The 22,089-nt window shown below is 47.8% G+C and overlaps 1 protein-coding gene across 1 annotated transcript in view; it reads left to right on the forward strand.

Moving 5' to 3' along the window:
- Nucleotides 1-17,012, forward strand: part of SMAD6 (SMAD family member 6) — a 92,790-nt gene extending 75,778 nt beyond the window's left edge. The window contains exons 4-5 of the mRNA XM_081511826.1: nucleotides 14,532-14,698; nucleotides 15,506-17,012. Coding sequence (XP_081367952.1) covers nucleotides 14,532-14,698; nucleotides 15,506-15,808 — 470 coding nt within the window. The 3' untranslated portion in view covers nucleotides 15,809-17,012. The remainder of the gene's footprint in view (nucleotides 1-14,531; nucleotides 14,699-15,505) is intronic.
- The last annotated feature ends 5,077 nt before the right edge of the window (nucleotides 17,013-22,089 follow it).

The raw sequence follows: 22,089 nt of genomic DNA on the forward strand, positions 1-22,089 counted from the left end.
CTGTCTTCTTTTTAACAAAGAGGGATGTGCAGGGTTTCCGTGGGTTTCTGACCAGTCAGGCATCTTGCAACTTGATTTCAATCTTTTAGCGGTTAAAGAGTAGAGGGAATTGCATTGAAAAGGAAGGGAGGACCTGTGTTTGTTCTTTCTGTTGTTCCTTCCCTCCCATGGCTGTGGGGTGTCCACAGGATTCAGGGGGATGGGGGGGAGTTTGTGACCCATCCATCCTGGGTAAGCTCTTCCGATCTGATAGGGGAGGCTCTTGCTCTGGCCTACGCCAGCTCTCAGTCTGATGGGGAAGACGTGGGTCCATACCTCCCATCTCTGAGCTATCTGCAAACTAGAAGACTAATTCTCACCACTTTGGGGAAATGACCTGTGGAAGAAAGACTGAGATGGTGGGGGTTGGACCCACTTAACAGCCTTGTAGAAGCCTCCTGAGCCCCAGGGTGAAACTCCCTTTTAGGATCTAAATAAGCTACCCTCCAATCCCTCACCAAGTAGGTCAGAACCTGCTCGTCTGGGGCTGTAGTCATGATTGATGCAAGGGCAGGTGGTTTCTTTCTACTCTATAAAAGGGAAAAAGTTAAAGGTTCTGGAGGGTAAATGACTAGCTCATGAAACAGACCAAGGTTAGAAGTTAACATCTAATTGTAGGACCAGAGCCATATTAAATCAGTTTCCTCTCTTGAGAAAACTCAAAAAAAGAAGGCCTTCTTGGCCAAATAACTAAGGGGAATGTTACATTGTATATCTTCTTTCTTGGAGATTTACATTAGCCTATTAAATGCTCTGAGAAGTCCTGTGTATTATCTATTGCTGCGTAATAAATTATCCTAAAACTTGGCAGCTTGAAACAACTACCATTTATTATCACACAGTTTCTGTGCTCAGGAATGCAGGAGCCAGCTTAGCTGGGTGGTTCTGATTCAGGGTCTCTTGAGGCTGCAATCAAGCTGTCGGCCAGGGCTGTAGTCATCTGAGGCTTAACTGGGCCTGGAGGACCCACTTCCAAGCCTGCTCACGTGGCTGTTGGCTGGAGGCCTTAGTTCCTCACCACGTAGGCCTCTCCGTTGGGCTACTCATGACGTGGCTCGCCCGAGAGCAACTGATCCAAAAAAGAGGCCAAGTGTGAGGCTGCTGTCTCTCCTAACCTTATCTCGGAAGCGCCATTCCATCACTTTTGCCATGTTCTATTGGTCACACAAACCACTCTTGCTACAGTGTGTGTGTTGGCGGCAGGTGGCGGCGGAGGTGGGGTTGCTACACAAGAGTGTGAATGCCCGGAGGTGGGAATCATGGCCACCATATCCTCCAAGAACTACCCTATTTTTACTTCGTTTGCCAAAGTTCTGTGCCAGTGGACTCCTTTCCCACCCCTCTAATTCTGTCCTCAGACCCAGGTCAGCCAGCCCGGTCCCTTTCACTCCACTGCCACCTCAGACCCAAGCTTCCCAGGAGTCCCCCCTTCCTCTGCTGTCCCCGCTGTCCAGGCCTTGGTTGCTACACAAGAGTGTGAATGCCCGGAGGTGGGAATCATGGCCACCATATCCTCCAAGAACTACCCTATTTTTACTTCGTTTGCCAAAGTTCTGTGCCAGTGGACTCCTTTCCCACCCCTCTAATTCTGTCCTCAGACCCAGGTCAGCCAGCCCGGTCCCTTTCACTCCACTGCCACCTCAGACCCAAGCTTCCCAGGAGTCCCCCCTTCCTCTGCTGTCCCCGCTGTCCAGGCCTTGGTCCTCCTGGGGCACGGTGAGCAGAGCTGTGCTGTGTTGTGCGGATGGGCTCAGAGTCACTGTATCTGTCTCCTTTTCAAGTCAGTGATTACTGACACAAACTGTTTCTGAGTCCTTACTATGCGCGAAGCGAGAACCTCTGCCAGGGTGTTCTCGGCTAGTCCCCCTTTCCAGATGGAGAAATGGATGCTTATGGGAATACTGTCCTTTGCCCAAGCTCCCTGGGGGACAGGACAAGTCTCTGCCTCAGATGTGGGCTGGGGGTCCTGTCCCACGTCCTCTCTTGTGCTGGTTGTGATTGGCTTTGCTGGAGTGGGCCTGCCCCCTGGGGACCGTCCTTGAATCTGCAGGGCTGAACTCTGGGGACCCAGGGGCCTCAACCTTGCAGCAGTCTTGCTTCCAGGCCTGCCCTCTGCCAATGCTGAGAACCTCCCTGAGGTCCTTGGATGGCCTCAAGTGTTGGGGAGAGGCCTCATGGCTGACTTTCTTCGCGGGGGTCTGAGGCTCCAGTTCTGGTCCCTCAGTTCACAGAGGGAAACCGAGTCCCAGACAGGACAGGCTGAGTTGCTGAGGTCACAAGTTGCAGCAGGACCTCCATCCTCCCCCTTTCCTGGTCGTGGTGCCGGCAGAAACTTTGTGGTTTCCCCCAGACCACCCAGGGATTGGTGACTCAGGCTCCAGAAGACACTTTCTAAACAAGGCCCTGTCTCTGGAGAGCGCGGTGGGAGCCGGGTCCCTGCAGGCTCTGGGAAGTGCGCTGGGTGGGGCTTACTGCCTGCCCCCAAGCCCAGGCCTAGGATGAGGACAGAAGGGGAATGGATTTCCTGCTATTGGCTAGATTTGTGGAGAGGGGTTATCCCTCCTTTGCCCCTTTCTCTCTGCTTCACAGCCCACCCCCATGTCCTGTCCCTTCCCTGCCTTAGTCTCTGAAAGTGTCTGGGTGTGGAAGGATGGATCTATGAGCCAGAGAAGCACAGCTGGAAGGGGGAGGGGTCCTGGAGATCTTCTGTTCAGGCTTCAGGTGAGAAAATGCAAGGCTCAGAGAGGACTATGAGGAGCCCAAGGTCACACAGCAAGTTCAGGGCAAAACTGAGCCTGAACCCCAGGTCTCAGAACTCCTGATCTGGCTGCTTCCTCAATGACTGGACACAGATTCCCTCATTACTCCAGAGGGTGTGCACACACCTCTGTTCACCTCTGGGAACTCCCCCCATCCCTTCCCACTACCTGTCCCAGAAGCTTCCATCCCACACATTTCAGGGGGCTTCATTGTTCTGGCTGTTGTTGGCTGTAACTGCCTTGTTCTAATCCAGACTCTGCCACTTACCACATAAAGTGATCTGAGGCATGTTACTTAACCTCTCTGTGCCCGAGTTTCCTCATCAGAATTACAAGAGTATTTCCATCCTAGGGTTGTCAGGAGGATTACATGAATTAATGCCTGTTAGGCACTCACAACTGGCATGTATTAAGCTCTCAGCAAGTGCCTTGAGGCCTAGAAAGTAGCTCAGGTTGGTGAGGAAAGCTGGGGTTAGGGTCTCAGCATGTATGAGGTCTCCAATTCAGATCTCCTAACTCACTCCTGGCTTGGGGCAGTCAGCTGACCTGGGAGAACCTCACTTTCTGCAGCAGGAATAGTCAGTGACCCACTTGAACATCCATAGTCCAGGATGCCAGGGCCTCCACCAACAGCTGCTGTGGCCTCTTGAATAGGCCTCCTTTCCTCTCCCGCCCCTTTCAATCCACTCCTCACCCAGAGTCATGGTCTGCACCCAAATCTTTTTTTAAAAAATAATTTAATTAATTTATTGATTTTTGGCTGTGCTGGGTCTTCATTGCTGCTCGGGCTTTTCTCTAGTTGCGGGGAGCAGTGCACAGGCATTTCGTTTCAGTAGCTTCTCTTGTAGCAGAGCGTGGGCTCTAGGGTGTGTGGGCTTCCGTGGTTGTGGCTCCCGGGCTCTAGAGCACAGGCTCAATAGCTGTGGTGCATGGGCTTAGTTGTTTCGCGGCATGTGGGTTTTCCCCGATCAGGGGTCGAACCCATGTCTCCTGCACTGGCAGGCAGATTCTTTACCACTGAGCCACCAGGGAAGCCCCTGCACCCAAATCTGACAGTGAACCTCCTCCACATGACGGTGACCTCTCCAATGACTGCCTGTGTTTTCAGGATATAGGACTGTCTCTGAGAGGACCTAGCCCTGCCCTGAGTCTTCTTGGCCAAGTACCTTCAAATGCCACACTCCAGACCTCTCTCCCCCGCCGCTAGGCCTTTGCCCAAACTGTCCCCTACTTCTGACAATGCCCTGGCCTGCCCAATGCAAGATCTGGCCATGCTGCCATCCCCTTTCTCCTCCCTGGGAGTCTCCTGGAAGCCAGAGATGTCTTATGTCCCTGGTCTAGCCCAGTGCCGGACACAGGGGATGGGCTTTCTGGTTGTTTGTGGAGTGAAAGGGTCATGGGAGTACTAGATGTGGGTGTGTTTTATAAACTCTACAGGAATGAGCAGGCATCCAGAGGGGGGTGTGTTTATTGTACCTTGTGTCTCCATGACAACCCCAGCTGACTTCTTCTAGGCCTCTTAAGAACCTTCACGCCCTCCACTAGCCTCAAGCCCCAGCCCTATAGTCTTATTTTTACCCTCTTGAGGCTGTGAGAGCAAGAATTCCTGATTTGGGAAGGGGAGACATCCCTTTAATGATTTAGAACACAGACTTGGAAAGTGTCCAGAGTGGGAGGGCCCTTAGAGGGCATCTAGTTCCATTACTGTCATAGAACTGATGCTCAGAGAGGTCAGGCTGCTAACCAGGATCACACAGCAAGGCAATGGCCAGTGGAGGCCAAACCCTTGACCTGGGGCTCCTTTCAGCGCTGACCTCTCAGAGATGCTGTGAAGGCTTCTGTGAAACCTGGATTAGTCTGACCAAAGCAGAGGAGAGGAAAATGATAGAGATCATTTTTTGGTTGTGTTTGTTTTTAACTGTGGTTAAAAAAAAGAACATATATAGGTGAAATTGACCAATTGAACCGTTTTGAAGTGTACAATGCAGTGGCATTAAGTACATTTGCACTGTTGCACAATCATCACCACCAACCCTCCCTAGAACTTTTTCATCTTCCCTATGTTTTTGTGGTTAGTGTTATTATTGTGGTAAAATACACATAACAGAAACTTTGCAATTTTAACCATTTTTCAGTGTGTGGTTCTGTGGCATTAAGAACATTCTCCTTGTTATGTTCCCTATGCTTTTTAATAAAAGGCAAATGAAGACAAAGTTTTACAATTCTTCACCCTGAGATTGAGGGTTTTGCTGACTTCTGGCAGCCTGGATAATCCAGAGGAAGCTGTGTGTCACCTTGGCCTGGTTGGGGGCTTGGTAGAGGATACTGGCAAAAGGGGTGTCCAGTGTAGGCTGTCACCAGGAATATGAGTTGAAACAGCCTCTCAGCCTTGCTGTTTTCAATGCAGGTCATAGCGAGGCTAGTGGAGTGTAGATGAAATGCCTAGAATTTCTGAGTGTGAGACCAGGAGCTCATGGGCTGAGCAGAGGATACAGATGGTTTTTAATGTGACCTCCTTGACTCCCTGGGGGCACTGTGGGAGACCTGGCTGAATGGTGCTAGGAAAGGCCCCTCCCTGGGCTTTAATTTCCCTTCGAAAATGAAAAGTCTAAACCAGATGTCTGGATGATGCCTTCTGGAGGAGCCCAGGGGTTCTAGAGATCCCTTGCTGCTCACCCCAAAATCTAAGGTGGACTTTCTTTTTTAAAATTTTTATGTATTTACTTATCTTTGGTTGTGCTGGGACTTGTTTGCTGTGCCAGCTTTTCTCTAGCTGCAGTGAGCAGGAGCTATTCTTCTTTGCAGTGTGCCGGCTTCTCATTGCAGTGGCTTCTCTTCTTGCAGAGCACAGGCTCTAGAGCACTGGATCAGTAGTTGTAGTACACAGGCTTGGTTGCTCCAAGGCATGTGGGGTCTTCCTGGACCAGGGATCGAACCTGTGTCTCCTGCATTGGCAGGTGAATTCTTCACCACTGAGCCACCCAGGGAAGCCCTAGGGTGGACTTTCATATTGGATCTACTGAGAGGAGCTGGGACACTTGCTAGTAACAGAACCCTTACTTTGTTTAGCAATAACCATAACAGTTTTCATTTATTAAGGGACTTGTTATTAATATATACTAAAGTGTTAGTCACTCAGTCATATCTGACTCTGTGACCCCATGGACTATAGCCCTCCAGGCTCCTCTGTCCATGGAATTCTCCAGGCAAGAAAACTGGAGTGGGTTGCCATTCCCTTCTTTGAGGGATCTTCCCCACCCAGGGGTCAAACCCAGGTCTCCGCCTTGCAGGCAGATTCTTTACATCTGAGTGTTATATACTAGGCACTTTGTATTATCTCATTTAATCCTTATCCCTGATTTATAGATGAGGTTCAGGAAAGTTAAGCAAGTTGCCCAAGGTCACACAGCTAGTAAGTGTCAGATGGAAGATTCCCACCAAGATCTCTGGTTCCGGAGCTGGTGTTCCTGCCTACCCACCCCCAATCCCCCCATCCTGTGAATGAATGGCGGCACTTCTGAACTTGACTGAGCACACAGCGTTGGAGGCAACTCCCGGGGCTCCAGGCCCAGCGCTGCCTCCAGCTAAGTGACTTCGGATAAGTTATTTAAGGACTCTGTGCCTCAGTTTCCTCATTTGTTAGAATGGACACCTCCTAGGATGGTTAGGAAGATGAAATTAAATGGGTTTCTATTTGTGAAGCAGTTAGAATAGGACCTGCTTATAGTCCCTTTTAGCATTTGTTGAACTTTTAAAATACTATGTTTATTGCCAGCTTTTGGGGGTCAGTTTTGCTTGAACCAGCACATTAATTGGGAATGTTTATTTATCATAGTTTCACTTTCTAGTTCTCATCTTTGAGCAATGAACAAAATGGAGCTTTAGGAATGCCTAGAAAAACACACATATAAACAACACTGCATACATGCATGCAGTCCAAGATGTGCTTTCCTTAACATTGCAAACGAAACACATCTATTCATGAGTTTTTGTAGAGAAGGAGGAAAAAAATCTCCATTGGCCATAGAATGTTGGCTAAGCTCCTTAAATTGTCTAAAACGGGCAGCATTTTGGTGCTTTCTGAGTGTGTGTACTGGAAGCAGATCCTTTGGAAGTGGCGACCCCACCCCACCCTGTTCCCTCTTCCCTCTCCTCGTCCACCCATGGAGCAACGGTGGTTGCCGTTTCTGGCCCTCATGACAGCTCTTTTGACTCTTTAAGAATCCCCAACTTTGTGCTGCCCAACATATAATGTCAATACACGTCAAAAACCACATCAGATCCCCAGAAAGCCGAGTGGCGCCTTGGTGACAGGCCTCGGCTGGCTCCCAAGCTCTGTTCACTCCGGGGCTCCGGGGCTGAGGTCTGACCCTTGGGCCACTTGGCCCCATCTGGGCGCACAGCCAGGGTCTCTGCCAGGCTCTGGCTGTGCTGAGGGGTGTCCCTGCCACGACTTGCAGGGAAGAAGAACCAGCTTGAGCCACACAAGGATTTTTAAACTGAGGAATTAGTCTGCATATTTGGGATCCCATTCTATCAAGTCTGAGGCTGGAGATTCCCAGGGGTCTTCCACTCAGGGAGGGCTCTGGCCGGCCTGGCCCTAGCCTAAGCAGGCGATGTCATCAAACATCCCCTGGGATGGTTTCTAAGCCTCAGGGGTGGGCTCCCAAGTGACCAGAATAAGCCAAAGCCCTTTGAGGTGAGTCTGTTCTGGAATTTGTCATGGTTGGGGTGAGAAGAGGCACAGAGCCACTGAAAACCATCTCTGAATGAGAGATTTTGCCACCTTCTCTGTCAAGCCTTGTATCTGAACTGCAGTTGCCGAGGAATTTGGGCCAGTTTTGGAGAGAAGTGGAAAGCTTTGATGTTTGAATCCTGGCTCCACCATTTTCCACTCTCTCTGAACTTTTCATGTGTTTCCTCTGGGCTGTGGTTTTCTCATACATAAAATGAGAATGATATCCTCTATCACGTAGGGACCGAATGAGAAAGCTTGTAGTGTGGGGAGATAATTCTCCATGGGACTCTCTAAGAATTTTGGCAGCAAATGCACAGACTGCCTGTATTCCAGACTCTTTCTTCAAGGATATACGATAACCAAGAGCCTTAGAGATAGTGTCTCCCTCTGGTGCAAAGGACAGGCATTTTACTACCCATTATAAAAGATGTGGGTTCCCTGAGCTTGGGATTCTGCTCCTATAAAGCACCCTACTGGGTGTGACGTTGTCACTTGTCCCTCTTTGCACCACAAGAAAACCAATGCAGACATGCTGCCACCAATGCCCTGAGTACTAGAAATCTGTCATCTTTGAACCAGGAGTCTCGTGTCTTCCGTCAGCATCCAGGAAACAGGGCAAGCTAACTTATTGTCTTACAAATTGGGTAAAATCTCAGATCCTTCATAGACTTTGACAGTGATGCAGAAGGGATGTTGAGAGAGACATGGCTTTCTGGATGAGGAAAGAGGAGGGTCTTACAAGCCAGTTAATGGAATTTTGAGGAAGTCCATGGAACTCAGTAGCAAATATATTGATCAAGATGTATGGCCAATTAGGCAATAGATGTCCCTGTATTTCATTGCCTTTTATTGAGGAGGATTGGGGAGGTGGTTTCAGGCTGAGTACTAAGAAGGAGGTTCAAAGACAGCTGCCAAAATGTTTCCCTGACCATGGTTAACTCTCCTCCAGGTAGTGGGCCTTCCTTGTCAAGGTAATGCCCAATCTCAGTTTCCCCCATCACAAAGAGCCACCACTAGGGTGTCTCCTGGGGGATTGAAGTTGCTCTTGCCTTTTAGATAGCGGTTATGGAGATGGGTACTTACACTGAGAAAGGAGAGAAATTCACCACTGACATGGACAGGAACCAGAGGGATCCTTAGAACTTCAGCTGATTTACTTGAGACAAGAGGGTGGGACAGGTCATGCTCCTTAGGGAAGAATGATGACTCAACTCCTCATGCAGTGTGTCCTACCAAGTTTAGATCCAAGCAGAGATGACAGTCAGAAGTCTATAAGTGGGTCCTGGCTGCTCTAAGGTAATTTGGACTTTCTTGGGGAAATTTCCCTGAGACAAACTCCAGGAGGAAACCATAGGTGGATAATGGACTGGTATCAGGGCTCTTACTACTACAGGTTGGGTTTGCCCCAATGGTATCCACTGGGCGGCAGCAGCTACTCCACCTCAGTGTGCCAGCTCTGTGAATGGGCACAGCCACTCTGCTCAGTGGGCAGAACTCAAGACTGTTCTCATAGCTCCAGCCAACACTCCTCTTGATGGAGCTTGTTATAGTTTTGCTGTCTCTTGAATCTAACCAATGACCTGGCTGTTTCATTTGTCACTTGGAGAACTACAAACTGGCAAATTAAAGACACCTCTCTATAGGGTCACAAACTGTTGCCACTAATTGAGGCTGCTGATTGAACTTTGTGGGTCATCCTGCAGACGCCTGTTGGAAATGGTCCATTCTCTGATGAGACTGACTGTCATGCCTGCCTTAGCCAGCCTGCTCCCTGTGGCTGCCTGAACCTATCCCCTACCAGACATGACTACCCTCAGAGACCTGAGCAAGGAAAGGATGGCATGTTTCTACACAGTCCACCAGGTCTGAGACTGCTGCCCAGAGTTGACCTGTAAGCATGAACCTTGACTGCTTATGGGAGATTGACTGCTTCAGACCTTTGACCCCGTCTTGGGGCTGTGGGTGTATGCTTCCATGCTGTTGACACAGTTTTAGTTTATGTTGTCACTGGCAGTAAGATCAGCCAATTCCAACCACAACATTGTGGCCCCGAAGCTGATCTGGGTCATGTTTTCGCATTCAGGGCCATTTACAGTTTAACAATGGTGCAAACTTACTGCAGAAGGCACTTGACAATGGGTTGATGGTCAAAGTGTTCATGACTGTCCCTGCTCCCTGCCGTTCACAGGATGGTCTTGGTTGGGTCAATATTCCCAACTTTCTCTCCCTCTCCTCTTCTTGGTCCACACACCTGAATAAGGTAGCTTAGTCATTGATTGTGACTGTCCCCAGAAAGGGATCACCCAACTCTGGGTCACCTCCTGGGTAACAACCAGGATGAAAAGGGTTGGGGAGTGGATTTATGGAGATTCTGCCCTAACCATTCCTGGGCCAACTACTTCTTAGTTCCCTTGAATGGCCAGCCTAGTTAATGCAACCTATGCTTGGTAGTCTGGCCAAAAGGGGATTCAAATGGAATTCTCGTTAGGTTTTATTAAAGTGCCTTGCCACTCAGTGTACCTGGTCCTTCTTCTGGGTGAAAGGTTTTGGTAGAAGTAGAGGATGAGTGCAGAAAAGATGGAATTATAGATACTGGGAGAGAACATATAGCTTTTGTGGTGGTGGAGGAAAAGCAGCAACCCAGCACCTGGGAAGGGAACACCTTTCATATCAGGACCTTCTTCACAATGGGCAGCACCCCATGTAGCCTGCCACATTGGTGCACGTGCCTTAAGTGTACTGCTGGATTAGCCACCCACCACCAAATAACAGTGACCATGATTTGATCACTATTTCTCTTAACCTTCCCAAGCCAAGAAGTTATGGGAAACAGCATGAGATATCCCCTATTCCTGTACCTCCCATGCAGAACACCTGTCAGCACCTTGGAATGTCTGCCTCACCCAGCTCCAATCACTCAGGCATCTGGTGAAACTGATGGTGTTGACAAATAAGACAGGTTGGACTGACTAGTTTGGGGAGATTGTCTTTCTGAAAACAGTGTAGTTTGTTACACAGCAGTAAATAACTGATACACCATCAGTTCTCTTGTTTCACGCTCCCAGCAATGCTTTAGCATCTGTGGGATGATGCCTATTTTATAGATGAGAAGCAAAAACTCTGAGAGGTCAGGTGATTGCCTAAAGGTCACACAGCCAAGTGGTGGTGCTGGGTTGTAACTGGGTCTGTCTGACTCTTGTTCCAGTACTCATTAGCTTTCCCTCACCTAAGGTGCTGGGATTCTTTCATGTGCCTCGAAGACCCTGGCTTATAGAATTTCATGCCTCTCAGCCAGTATCCTGACTCTGAACACCATGGTTGAGAGGCTGAGAAGGCTGGGGAAGCATAAAGCAGCCAAAGGGCTTCCTACCACCTTCTCCCCACAAGGGAGTGGTCTCAGTTTCTTTATCTATGAAATGGGTCTAATACTTGTTTTGACAGAGTGGTTGTAAGGAATAAATGAACTTGGAAGCAGGAAAATGCTTTGGAAAACAAGATGGGAACTGATGCAAGCACTGATGTGGTCTGAGACATGACCTAGAAGAGAATAAGGGCTTGATAGAGGGCTGGGAGGGCTTCCCTGGTGGCTCAGTGGTAAAGAATTTGCCTGCAATGCAGGAGACATGGATTCAATCCTTAGATCAGGAAGATCTCCTGGAGGAGGAAATGGCTACCCACTCCAGTGTTCTTGCCTGGAGAATTCCATGGACAGAGGAGCCTGGTGGGCTACAGTTCATGGGGTCGCACAGAGTCAGACTTGACTGAAGGGACTAAACAGCAGCAGCAGCAGCAGCAACAGAGGGCTGGGATGGAAAGAAAGCAGAGTAGAAAGGGCTAGTCAGACGCACATACTGGCCCAGTGTTCTTTTATAAACTGTTGTTTATCCGCTATGATGCCACCTGACTTCCTGGCCCTTAAACCTGGCCACTCCTTTGGGTTAAGCAGGGCCTCTTCTAGACTCTCCTTTAGGGCAGTGGTATGGTACTGACATAAATTGAGTCCCCCTCCCACTAATGGAATACTCACACTGGACTCTCATGCTACCACTTTCTACAGATATGGCTGTCCCATTTTATAGATATGGAAGAATGAGGCTAGCAAGAGCTCAGTACTTTGCCTGAGATCTCACAGGAGATAAGGGATAGAGCTAGTGTTCGACTGAGATCACTCCTGCTTCAAAATCTGGTGGCCTTTGGGCTCCAAGGTTTTTCTATCCTAGACTTTCACCCCCAGAGAAGCCAAGCACACCAAGACTGGGACCAGGGCAAAGGGTCTCGGAACCCTCCCTTGTGGGTGGTATCTCATAGTGACTGAAGGCCAGGTGCTCACTTGTTCAAGGACAGACTTTCAGGCTTGGAAGGGGCAGCCCCAGGCCACCTTGGCTGTGTCACATGAGCTTTCTGTGACAGTGCCATCGCCCCCTCATAGTGGATCCCTCCACAGGCCTCTAGGAACTCCCTTTGTTCCCCTGTCTATGCTGCGGCCAGATGGATCTTCCTAAAATGCAGCTTACTAAGTCGTTCCTCTGCAAAAAGCTATCCTTTGGCTGCCCATCAAAGTCCAAGCCCCTTATAGGATGTATCAGGCCCTTCTTGGTCCCCTCACCCTCCCAAGTCTGAACCAACCATGTTCCCTAAATAGGCCAGACTGATTTGTGACTCCAAACCTTTGCTCATTTAAAAAAAAAAATTATTATTTATTTATTTGGCTGCACTGGGTCTTAGTTGTGGTGCACAGGATCTTTAGCTGCGGCATGTGGGATCTAGTTCCCTGACCAGACCTCGAACCCCCCAGCCCCCTGCGTTGGGAGCGTGGAGCCGCTGGATCACCAGGGAGGCGCCTCCAAGCCCCTGCTTATGCTGTTCCCTCTTGTAGATGCCTTTCACCCGCTCTGGTGCTTCATTGTCAAACTCCTTTCCTTTAAAGTTTGGAAGATCTTATGAGTATTTAATGCATTAGGAGATAAGCACATGTGTTATAAATGGCATGGTGAGGATTGCCTTCTCCCACCCAGGCCCCCTTGGGTCACCTATTTGTTGAGTGCCTTTGTGTACAGAGGGTATTGCTGGAGGACTGGGGGCATCTTCAGGTGATGATGGCACAGTATCTGGGGCTGCTACACTTTGCAGAATCCCCTAGAAAGGACTTCCCTGGTGACTCAGACAGTGAACAATCTGCCTGCAATGAAGGAGACATGGGTTCGATCCTTGGGTCGGGAAGATCCCCTGGAGAAGGAAAAGGCTACTCCAATGTTCTTGCCTGGAGAATTCCATGGACAGAAGAACCTGGTGGGCTACAGTCCATAGGATCACAGAGTCAGACGTGACTGAGCAACTCACACTTTCACTTCTGGAAAGGAAGTTTTGCTTTATGAGTGGTGCCTAGAAAACCAAGGAGATGGAGTTGTAGTGGGCAAGAGAGAGAATAGCTCCCTCTTCACCTCACACTATAGAGCAGAATAAATTCCAGATGGCTGAGACTGCAAAATGTGAAAACAATGAAACCATGAAATAACTAGAATAAAATGTTCATGATTTTGATCTCTGGATGGGAAGGGTCTCTAAGCACCAGCAATAATGTAAGAAATTATAAAGAAAAAAGATGTATGTATATGTTTGTGTGCTTGAGATCGGAAACTTCTGTATATCAAAACATCCCATAAATAGAATCAACATAACAACACATATGTAAAGAGCCCTGGCAAATCAAAAAGAAAAAAATTTAAGAACCTCAATAGAAAAAAAAAAATGCACTATGGGCATGAAAAGAAAATTAATGAAGGGGAAAAAAGGTGACCAAGTTTATGTTTATATTTGAAAGTGTCTGAAAATATGTTTAACTTCTTTACAAAACAAAACCTCAATTAAAACTGCAAGATGTTATTTTTCACTTATCACCTTGGCCAGACTATAAAAATAATAGCACTCAATGGGGCTGAGATGGAGGGAGGTAAATAAGATGAATGTACTTCTGTGCTGATGGGCCAACAAACCGGGTGGCGGGGGGGCGCAGTTTTCAGGAAATCAGTTTCTCAATATGGATCAAAAGCCTTAAAAATGTTATGCCTTCTGTGCCAGCAGTTCTGCCTCTGGGGATTTTTCCTGAGAAATATTCATTTTGTATGTCAGCAAAATTTTAAAACAATCTAACTGCCCAATATAAGGAATTACAGAAATGATGGCACATCTATGTGACAAAATTTTATGCAGCCTTTAAAAATCATGTTTAATTTTTTGTCTATGTTTCATTGTTGATGGCAATTGTGCCTGAGAAAATAGGAGGGAAGATCAAAGTGAGTTGGGGGAGTTTTTTCTTTCCAATTTTCTGTTTTTCTGAACTATTTATCCTACCATCAGCATGTGTTATAAAGAAAAATATCATGTTTTAGAATCTTTTCAATTATTTGGAAAATTTATGACAATGACAAATGGGAAAAAAAACCTAGTGATAAATCTATACATATGTAAAGTACTTCATTTCCATATGTACATAGATAATACAGTAAGCACTGAAATTCCATCCCTGACACATATATATCAATATTGTGATATTAATGCATATACATGTATATCAAATATACCCAGTGAATATTTCTAGGTTGTGGAGTTAGGGGTAGTTTTAGCATTCTTTTTTTAAAAAATACTTTCCCATGTTTTTTGAATTTTCTACAATAAGCATGCATTATCTTTATTATATTAAACTTTATTATAAATTATAATTATAAAACCAGACTCTCCACTATAAACATTGAACCACAGGGGATTTGGTGTTAAGTCTTAATTAAACATTTCTATCTGCCAATATTCTCGTATAAGCCCCACACTGTGGCTTTAGGTGACTGGGCCACAGCATGGCTTTCTCACTGGGCTTCCTGGCCTTGCTGTCATCTATCAGGTACAGGTGGGAGTTGGCAAAGTAGGAGGGGAAGAGAGGCTCATGCCCACAGTTCCCAGAGAGGTGATGGGGCACATTTCCTCTCTCCCTTGGCTTTCAGAGAAGACTTTTCATCTGCTCTTCCTGGAAGACACCACCCTGATCAATGAGGCTGCTGTCCCTCTCGACGCCGCACAGACCCGCCCTTCTCAGCTCAACAGTGGGTTTGGCAAAGAAAGGACATTTCCTTGGAAGAACAGAAGACCGTGTCCTGCAGATGCTTCCAGGGTAACTGCTTTCCCTTCTTTAAGTCGTTAGGTTCATGTGTGATGGGTTTCTGGGGTGTTCGGGGTGTAGACGGTTCTGTGAGCCTCACACCGAGACTCTAGTTCACAGATAGACTGATAAACCTTTGAGGGAGAGGGGACACAGCTCAAGCAGGATTGTGGGGCAACATTGCATTAGACATGTTGTTGCTACATGCTAGAGACCATGACATAAAAGAGAGTCTAGAAAGAGAATAATAAGGTGGATGAAGAGAAGGAAGTAACTATTATTTATTGAGCACTATCTATTATGTGCCATCTGTAATCTCATTTAATTATCCATCATCCCTGTGAAATAGGTAATGTTATGTCCAATTTACAGATGGTGAAACTGAGGGAGGTAAAGTAACCTCCAGATACTCAGCAAGTAAATGGCAGAGTTGGAATTCAAATCTAGGTGTTTCTTCCCCCTAGACTAATGTCCAGAACTTGCCTGGCATGTAGTTTCTCAGTGGGAGTTGTTTGAAATAGATGGATTTAAGGAATATCTTCTGAAGGCCAAATCATGGCTCAGGTGCTTTTTACATGATATCTCATTTAATCTCCATAACAGCCTTTATGGGGTATGTGTAATTATTACCATTTTATAAATGAGAAAACTGAGGCTCAGAGATTTGTCCAAGGTCAAACTGAGCCAAATAAAGGCTTCTTTTAGGGAAGCACTCCTGGGGAGAATGATCAGGAACAATCTGGACCCACCGGCCAGAAAGGACTACGGAATGGGGTGGGGCAGGGGGAGCTGCTAATTGGATGCTGTTTTCACCCACAGGAGGCAGTAGAGGGCCCATGGTTAACTATGATTTTGGACAAGCCACCCTGGCCTCAATTTCTTCATCTGAAAAATGGAACCACCAATATCTACTATATCTGGGCTTCCCAGATGGCGCTATTAGTAAAGGACTTGCCTGCCAACACAGGAGACTCAAGAGATGTGAGTTCGATCCTTGGGTCTGGAAGATTTCCTGGAGGAGAGCCTGGCAACCCACTCCATATTCTTGCCTGGAGAATCTCATGGACAGAGGAGTCTGGTGGGCTACAGTCCTTGGGGTCACAAAGAGTTGGACATGACTGAGCGACTGAGCACACATATTCCCTACTATATAGGGCTGTCAAGAGGATTAAGTGAGATAATGCACATGACTTGCTTAGAGCAATGCCAAGCTCACAGAGAATGGCAGACAAATGTGAGACCCCGCTCCCTCTACCGAGGTCACTTCCCCTTCTCTATTGGTCTCTGTCAGCTGGCCAATATTCCTGATATCTGGAAGACCACTTTGGCATACCATCTACCATTCCCTGTCCCAGACCCACACCAGTGTGTCATCAGGGTTTATGGACTGAGACCCAGCTGAGCTGCTCCCTGGCTATTTGACCTTGTGTGGCTTATTTACTGCTCCCCAGGTGGCTCAGAGGTAAAGAATCTGCTTGCCAATGCAGGAGACGCAGGAGAGGCAGGTTCGATCCCTGGGTCGGGAAGATCCCCTGGAGGAGGAAATGGCAACCCACTCCAGTATTCTTGCTTGGAAAGTTCCACGGACAGAGGAGGCTTGTGGGCTGAAGTCCATGGGGTTGCAAAGAGTCAGACATGACTGAGCGACTGAGCACCCACCACTCAGCTTATTTACTCTCTCTGACCCTCAGTCTGGGCTTTCAGGATTGGCCGGGGGTAGGGAATGCTGCCCGGACCATCTCTGGGGGCCCACCATACCCAGGTGAGCCACACAGTGCCCCCACACTGGCTCTCTCTCCGCCAGTCTGTATCTCCTCCGCCCTGACCCTGCACACGAAGGCTCTGGAGGCTGAACCAGCTACCCACTCCCCAGGGGCCATCCTAGAGGCTGCCTTCCCTACATGTGCCAGCTGACAGGCCAATCCTTCTTTCTCCCACAGCCCCTGGTAGGGTCCCTCCCACTCCAGCAGGGGACAGGAAAGTGACTCAGTCCCTACAGCCCCCTCCTCAGACTCACACTTACAGTCTTGCTTTGGAAAAAGGGTGGTTTTCATTTCTTCTTCTTTTTTTTTCTTTTCCTTCAAGTGTCCCTGGGCTTTCTCTCCCACGGGCCTCTATGGTCTGGGCCAGGAGTCTGTGGCCAGCCCTTCTCCATCGGCTCCCTGTGGAGGGTCTCGCCATCAGGGCAGGCTGTGTGGCCCTACTGTGCGTGGTGGGAAAGAGGCTGGCCTCTGGAGGCCCCAGCTGGCCCCCTATTATATTGGCTTCTATTAAACTGAAACACATAGCACATCTATTACACAATAAACCACAGCTATTTCATGGATCAAATTAAGTTTTATTTGGGCAAATTACAACCTTTCCTACAGTCGTGCCTTTGTGAGGCCATTCCTTTTTAATAAAAGCAAGCATTTCTGGGGCTAGCCCTCCTGGACCAGAGCTCCATGGTGGGTTGGGGGCTCCGGCCAGGGCTGGCAAGGGTGTCTGTGTGTGTGTGATGGGAATTCTTGGGGCCCCTCTTGGGAATGGATTTGTCCACCTTCTCCCCCTGCCTCTCCATCCTGAGGTTGCCATGGAAGTCTGCAGAGAACTTCTCATTAAACAAGAAAAAAAGCAGCAGCAGCAACAGGAGGAAAGCATTTCCCGGAATCCGGGAGGAAGCGTGAGTCACCAGGCCTGCTAAGTGAGCCCTGCGTGGCCACTGCAGCGCCTGCCCAGGAGGCCTGGGGAGCAGGGCCAGCCGTCAGGACTGCGCCAGGCCTGCCCGCATAGACATGCCCACTGCCCAAGCTGACGCAGGCTCCAGGAATGCAAACAAAGCTGGGTGGAGGGGCCTTCTGAGGGCCAGGGCGCTGAGCCAGGCAGGAGGGAACCGGCCTGGAGGAGAGGCCTGCGGAGGGGCCTCAGGCCACTGACGAGCCCCTCTCTGGTGTCCTTGGAGCCCAGGCTGCTGGAAAGGTACCCCCTCCTGGTGTGACTGCCCTGGAACTGCCAGCTCTGGCCTGGCCTCTAGACTCCTCCTTTTGGGATAGGGACAGGAGTTCCCCTAGGTCAGAGGGTTTCCAAATTAGTCTCTGAATCAGTGGCATCTGCATCACCTGGGGACTGGTCAGAAATGCAGTCTCAGTCCCCCACCCCAGCCCGCTAGATCAGAAACTCTGGGGGTGGAGGCCAGAGAGCTGAGGTTTAACAAGCCCTCCCAGGTGACTCCGATGTGCGCTCAGGTTTGAGGACCGCTGCACTTCGTTTTCTCCAAGTCAGCTTCAAACCCACATCTGCTGGTTATTTATTGACCAAATTAAGAGGTAATGCTTAAGGAGCGCCTCCTGTGTGCCAGACCCCAGGCTAACCGCTTGACGCACGCTTGCTCATTCACTCCCCACGTCAACCCCGTGACATCATCTTCTGTGATTATTTCTCCATCTTACAGGTTCCATAAGCACTGCTTTTTAGCCAGAAGCCAATGTTATGGGACCTTGTAGGTGATGGGAGATGCTGGGCTCAACTCAGATTTGGCCCATGTTGATTAACTGATTTACAGAGTCCTATCCAACTCTTTGTGACCCCATGGACTGTAGCCCCCCAGGCTCCTCTGTGCATGGGATTTTCCAGGCAAGAATACTGGAGTGGATTTACGAGGCTGACCTTTCCCTGTGTAACTTTTCTTAAATGCCCTTCAGAGACTGTGCTGCCTCCTGAGAGGTGGTGGTGGGGAGAGCTCTCATTCCAGAACTGGGAGGGATCAGGCAGGTGGAGCCTGAGATGCAGGGTCCTGTAGTGTCTTGTTTCTCCAAATGTGGTCCTTGGGCCAGCAGGGATCAACATTACCCAGGAGACTGTTAGAAATTCAAAATCTAGGGCCTTGCCCCAGACCTGCTGAATCCAAATCTGCATTTTCATAAGATCCTTCTGGTTTGTGTGCACATTCAGGTTGGAGAAGCGGGGTGAGGCACACAGACACGTCCCCCAGCCTTGTCCTGCCACATAGAGGGACAGGATCTGGGATCTGCACCTGCCTCAGCCCAGCTCCCACAGTCTTGTCTCCCCTGTTAGCACAAACATCCCCTGAAGACCCTGGAGGGAGCCTCCAGCCCTTAGAACCCACAGGCAAACTAGTACAGTGGGAGGGACTCTCCCTCTGATGAGCCCTCTTCCCAGGGTTGAGGATCTTAACTCCTTCTTCCTAGAATGTGCATGTGTGTGTGCGCGCTCAGCTATGTCTGACTCTTTGCGACCCCAAGGACTGTAGTCCCCCAAGCTCCTCTGTCCATGGAATTTTCCAGGCAAGAATACTAAAGTGGGTTGCCATTTCCTCTTCTAGGAGATCTTCCTGACCCAGGAATCAAACCCACATCTTCTGTGTCTCCTGTATTGCCTGGTGGATTCTTTACCGCTGAGCCACCCAGGAAGAATATGCACTCTGGGTTCAAACCCAGACCTCGCCACTTACTATGATTGTTGTTGCAAACTTCTAGTTCCTTGGTTTTCTTTTTCCATAAAATAGGGTAACAATATTTCCTGGATCATACATTTTTGTTGTGCAGATTAAATCTGTGAATATGTATTAAGTACTAAGAACGGTACCTGGCACATAACTACACGGACATTAGCTACTTGCTTTCAGCCTGCCTTCTCTCCCTCCTTTGGCTGGCCCTTGGGCTGGGGTGGGATGTAGGGAAGGCAGGACTGACTTGTGAGGCCCCAGAAGTGCAGTGACCAACCCAAGGCCACAGTTAGTGAAGGATGGGGCTAGAGCTGGAGGCAGTGTGCTTGGCCAGACTGCCCTCATGACCCCATGCTTTTGCCTCTACTACAGTTTAAGCCAGTCCCTCGAGGAGATAGAGGGATCCAGGAGGTCGGAACTGGCAGAGGATTGGGAAGCAGATGGGTCCTAGGGATGTGGTTCTAGGCTCTTTCTTTAGAACCTCAGTTTCCCCTGGTGGTACCTCACTCTTGCAAGGAGCAGGCAGAGTCTTCTTTTTTTTTTTTCTTAAATTAATTAATTTTTGACTGCTCTGGGACTTCGTTGCTGTATGCCAGCTTTCTCTAGTTGTGGCAAGCCAAGGCTACTTTCTACCTGCAGTGCGCGGGCTTCCCATTGCAATGGCTTCTCTTGTTGCCGAGCACAGGCTCTAGAGAGCAGACTCGGTAGTTGTGGCACATGGGCTCGATTGCCCTGTGGCATGTGGAATCTTCTCAGTCCAGGGATGGAACCTGTGTCCCCTGCATTGGCAGGTGGATTCTTAAACACTAGACCACCAGGGAAGTCCCAGAGTGAGTCTTCTGGGCGGACCTGTACTGAGGTTAGCTGCTCCTGGCTTTGCACCCCATCCCAACACAGTTGCCTGTCCCCGTGTGCCTTGACTGGAAGGCAGGCTTTTGGCAGATGTGTTAAGACCCCAATGAGGGGACTTCTGGCTTCAACACCCATGTATAAAAAGAATTGGAAGATGTCCCTCTCATCCTCACAGCAGGAAAAAGCTGAACAAACTGAAAGTCAACAACTTTTAGATCCATCAGAGAATTAAGGTCCCAGGACAGACTGTAACTCTGAAATCTGGAGAGATAGGTGAATATAGAGGATCACAGCTAAGATCAGCTTACCTAAGCAGAAGCCACCAAAGCCAGTAACTATTACGAACACTTGAATGGTAATTTTCTTTTTAATTAAAAAAAATTTAAATTGAAGTATAGTTGATTTACAATGTTGTATTAGTTGGTAGTATATAGCAAAGTGATTCAGTTACACATATACATATATATGTATATACATTCTTTTTCATATTCCTTTTTAAAGATTTTTTTATTTTTAAAATTTTATTGAAATATAGCTGATTTACAAGTTTAAGTTCTGCTGTACAGCAAAGTGATTCAGTTATACATACATATACATATGTATATTCTTTTTAATACCCTTTTCTTTAATGGTTCATCACAGGATATTGCGGAGAAGGCAATGGCACCCCACTCCAGTACTCTTGCCTGGAAAATCCCATGGACAGAAGAGCCTGGTAGGCTGCAGTCCATGGGGTCGCGAAGAGTCGGACATGACTGAGCAACTTCACTTTCACTTTTCACTTTCATGCATTGGATAAGGAAATGGCAACCCACTCCAGTGTTCTTGCCTGGAGAATCCCAGGGACGAGAGAGCCTGGTGGGCTGCCGTCTATGGGGTTGCACAGAGTCGGACACGACTGAAGTGACTTAGCAGCAGCAGCAGCACAGGATATTGAATATATTGTAGTTCCCTGTGCTATACAGTAGGACCTTATTTTTATCCATTCTGTGTATAGTAGTTTGCATCTGCCAACTCTAACCTTCCACTCCATCCCTCCCCAAGCTCCTCCCCCTTGGCAACCATACATTGTTTCCTGTTTGTGAGTCTGTTTCTTTGTAGATAAATTCATTTGTATGTATTTTATATTCTGCCTTAAGTGATATTATATGGTATTTGTCTTTCTCTAACTTACTTCATTTAGTATGATAATCTTTGGATTCATCCATGTTGCTGTAAATGGCATTATTTCATTCTTTTTTGTGGCTGAATAGTATTCCATTTGTGTATATGTACCACATCTTCTTTAGCCCTTCATTGGTTGATGGGCATTTTAGGTTGTTTCCATATCTTGGCTATTGTGGATAGTGCTGCTTTGAGCATTGGGGTGCATATATCTTTCTGAATTATAAATTTGTCTGGATATATGCCCAGGTGTGGGATTGCTGGGTCATATGGTGATTCTTTTTTTAGTTTCTGAGGAACCTCCATACTGTTTTCCATAGTGGCTGCACCAACTTACATTCCCACCAACACTGTAGGAGGGTTCCCTTTTTCTCCATTTGTAGACTTTTTAATGATGGCCTTTCTGACCTGTGTGAAGAGGTATCTCATTGCAGTTTTCATTTGCATTTCTCTAATAATTAGCAACGTTGAGTATCTTTTCATGATTGTTTGACCATCTATACATCTTCTTTGGAGAAATGTCTATTTAGGTCATCTGCCCATATTTCTTTCCTTTTTTTAAATTAATTTTTATTGGAATAGAGTTGGTTTACAATGTTGTATTAGTTTCTGCTATACAGCAAAGTGAATCAGTTATACATATACTTATCTCCACTCTGTTTTAAATTTCCTTCCCATTTAGGTCAGCACAGAGCACTGGGCAGGGTTCCCTGTGCTAACCAGCAGGCTCTCACTAGTTATGTGTTTTACACATAGTAGTGTATGTGTACAGTGCTAATCTCAGTTTCCCAGTTTGTCCTACCCCACACCCTTCCAGGTTCACATGGTAAAGATCAGAGGAAAATACCCTCTTTTAAGCAGGAGAAATAAACACTTTAAAATATGCCATAACGAAGACCTGCCCCTCAGGAGAAACATACCTTACCAGAACCTTGTCTGACCA

The sequence above is a fragment of the Giraffa tippelskirchi genome, chromosome 7 (genome assembly GCF_054371585.1).
Source record: "Giraffa tippelskirchi isolate mGirTip1 chromosome 7, T2T-mGirTip1v1.2.pri, whole genome shotgun sequence".
NCBI lineage: Eukaryota > Metazoa > Chordata > Mammalia > Artiodactyla > Giraffidae > Giraffa > Giraffa tippelskirchi.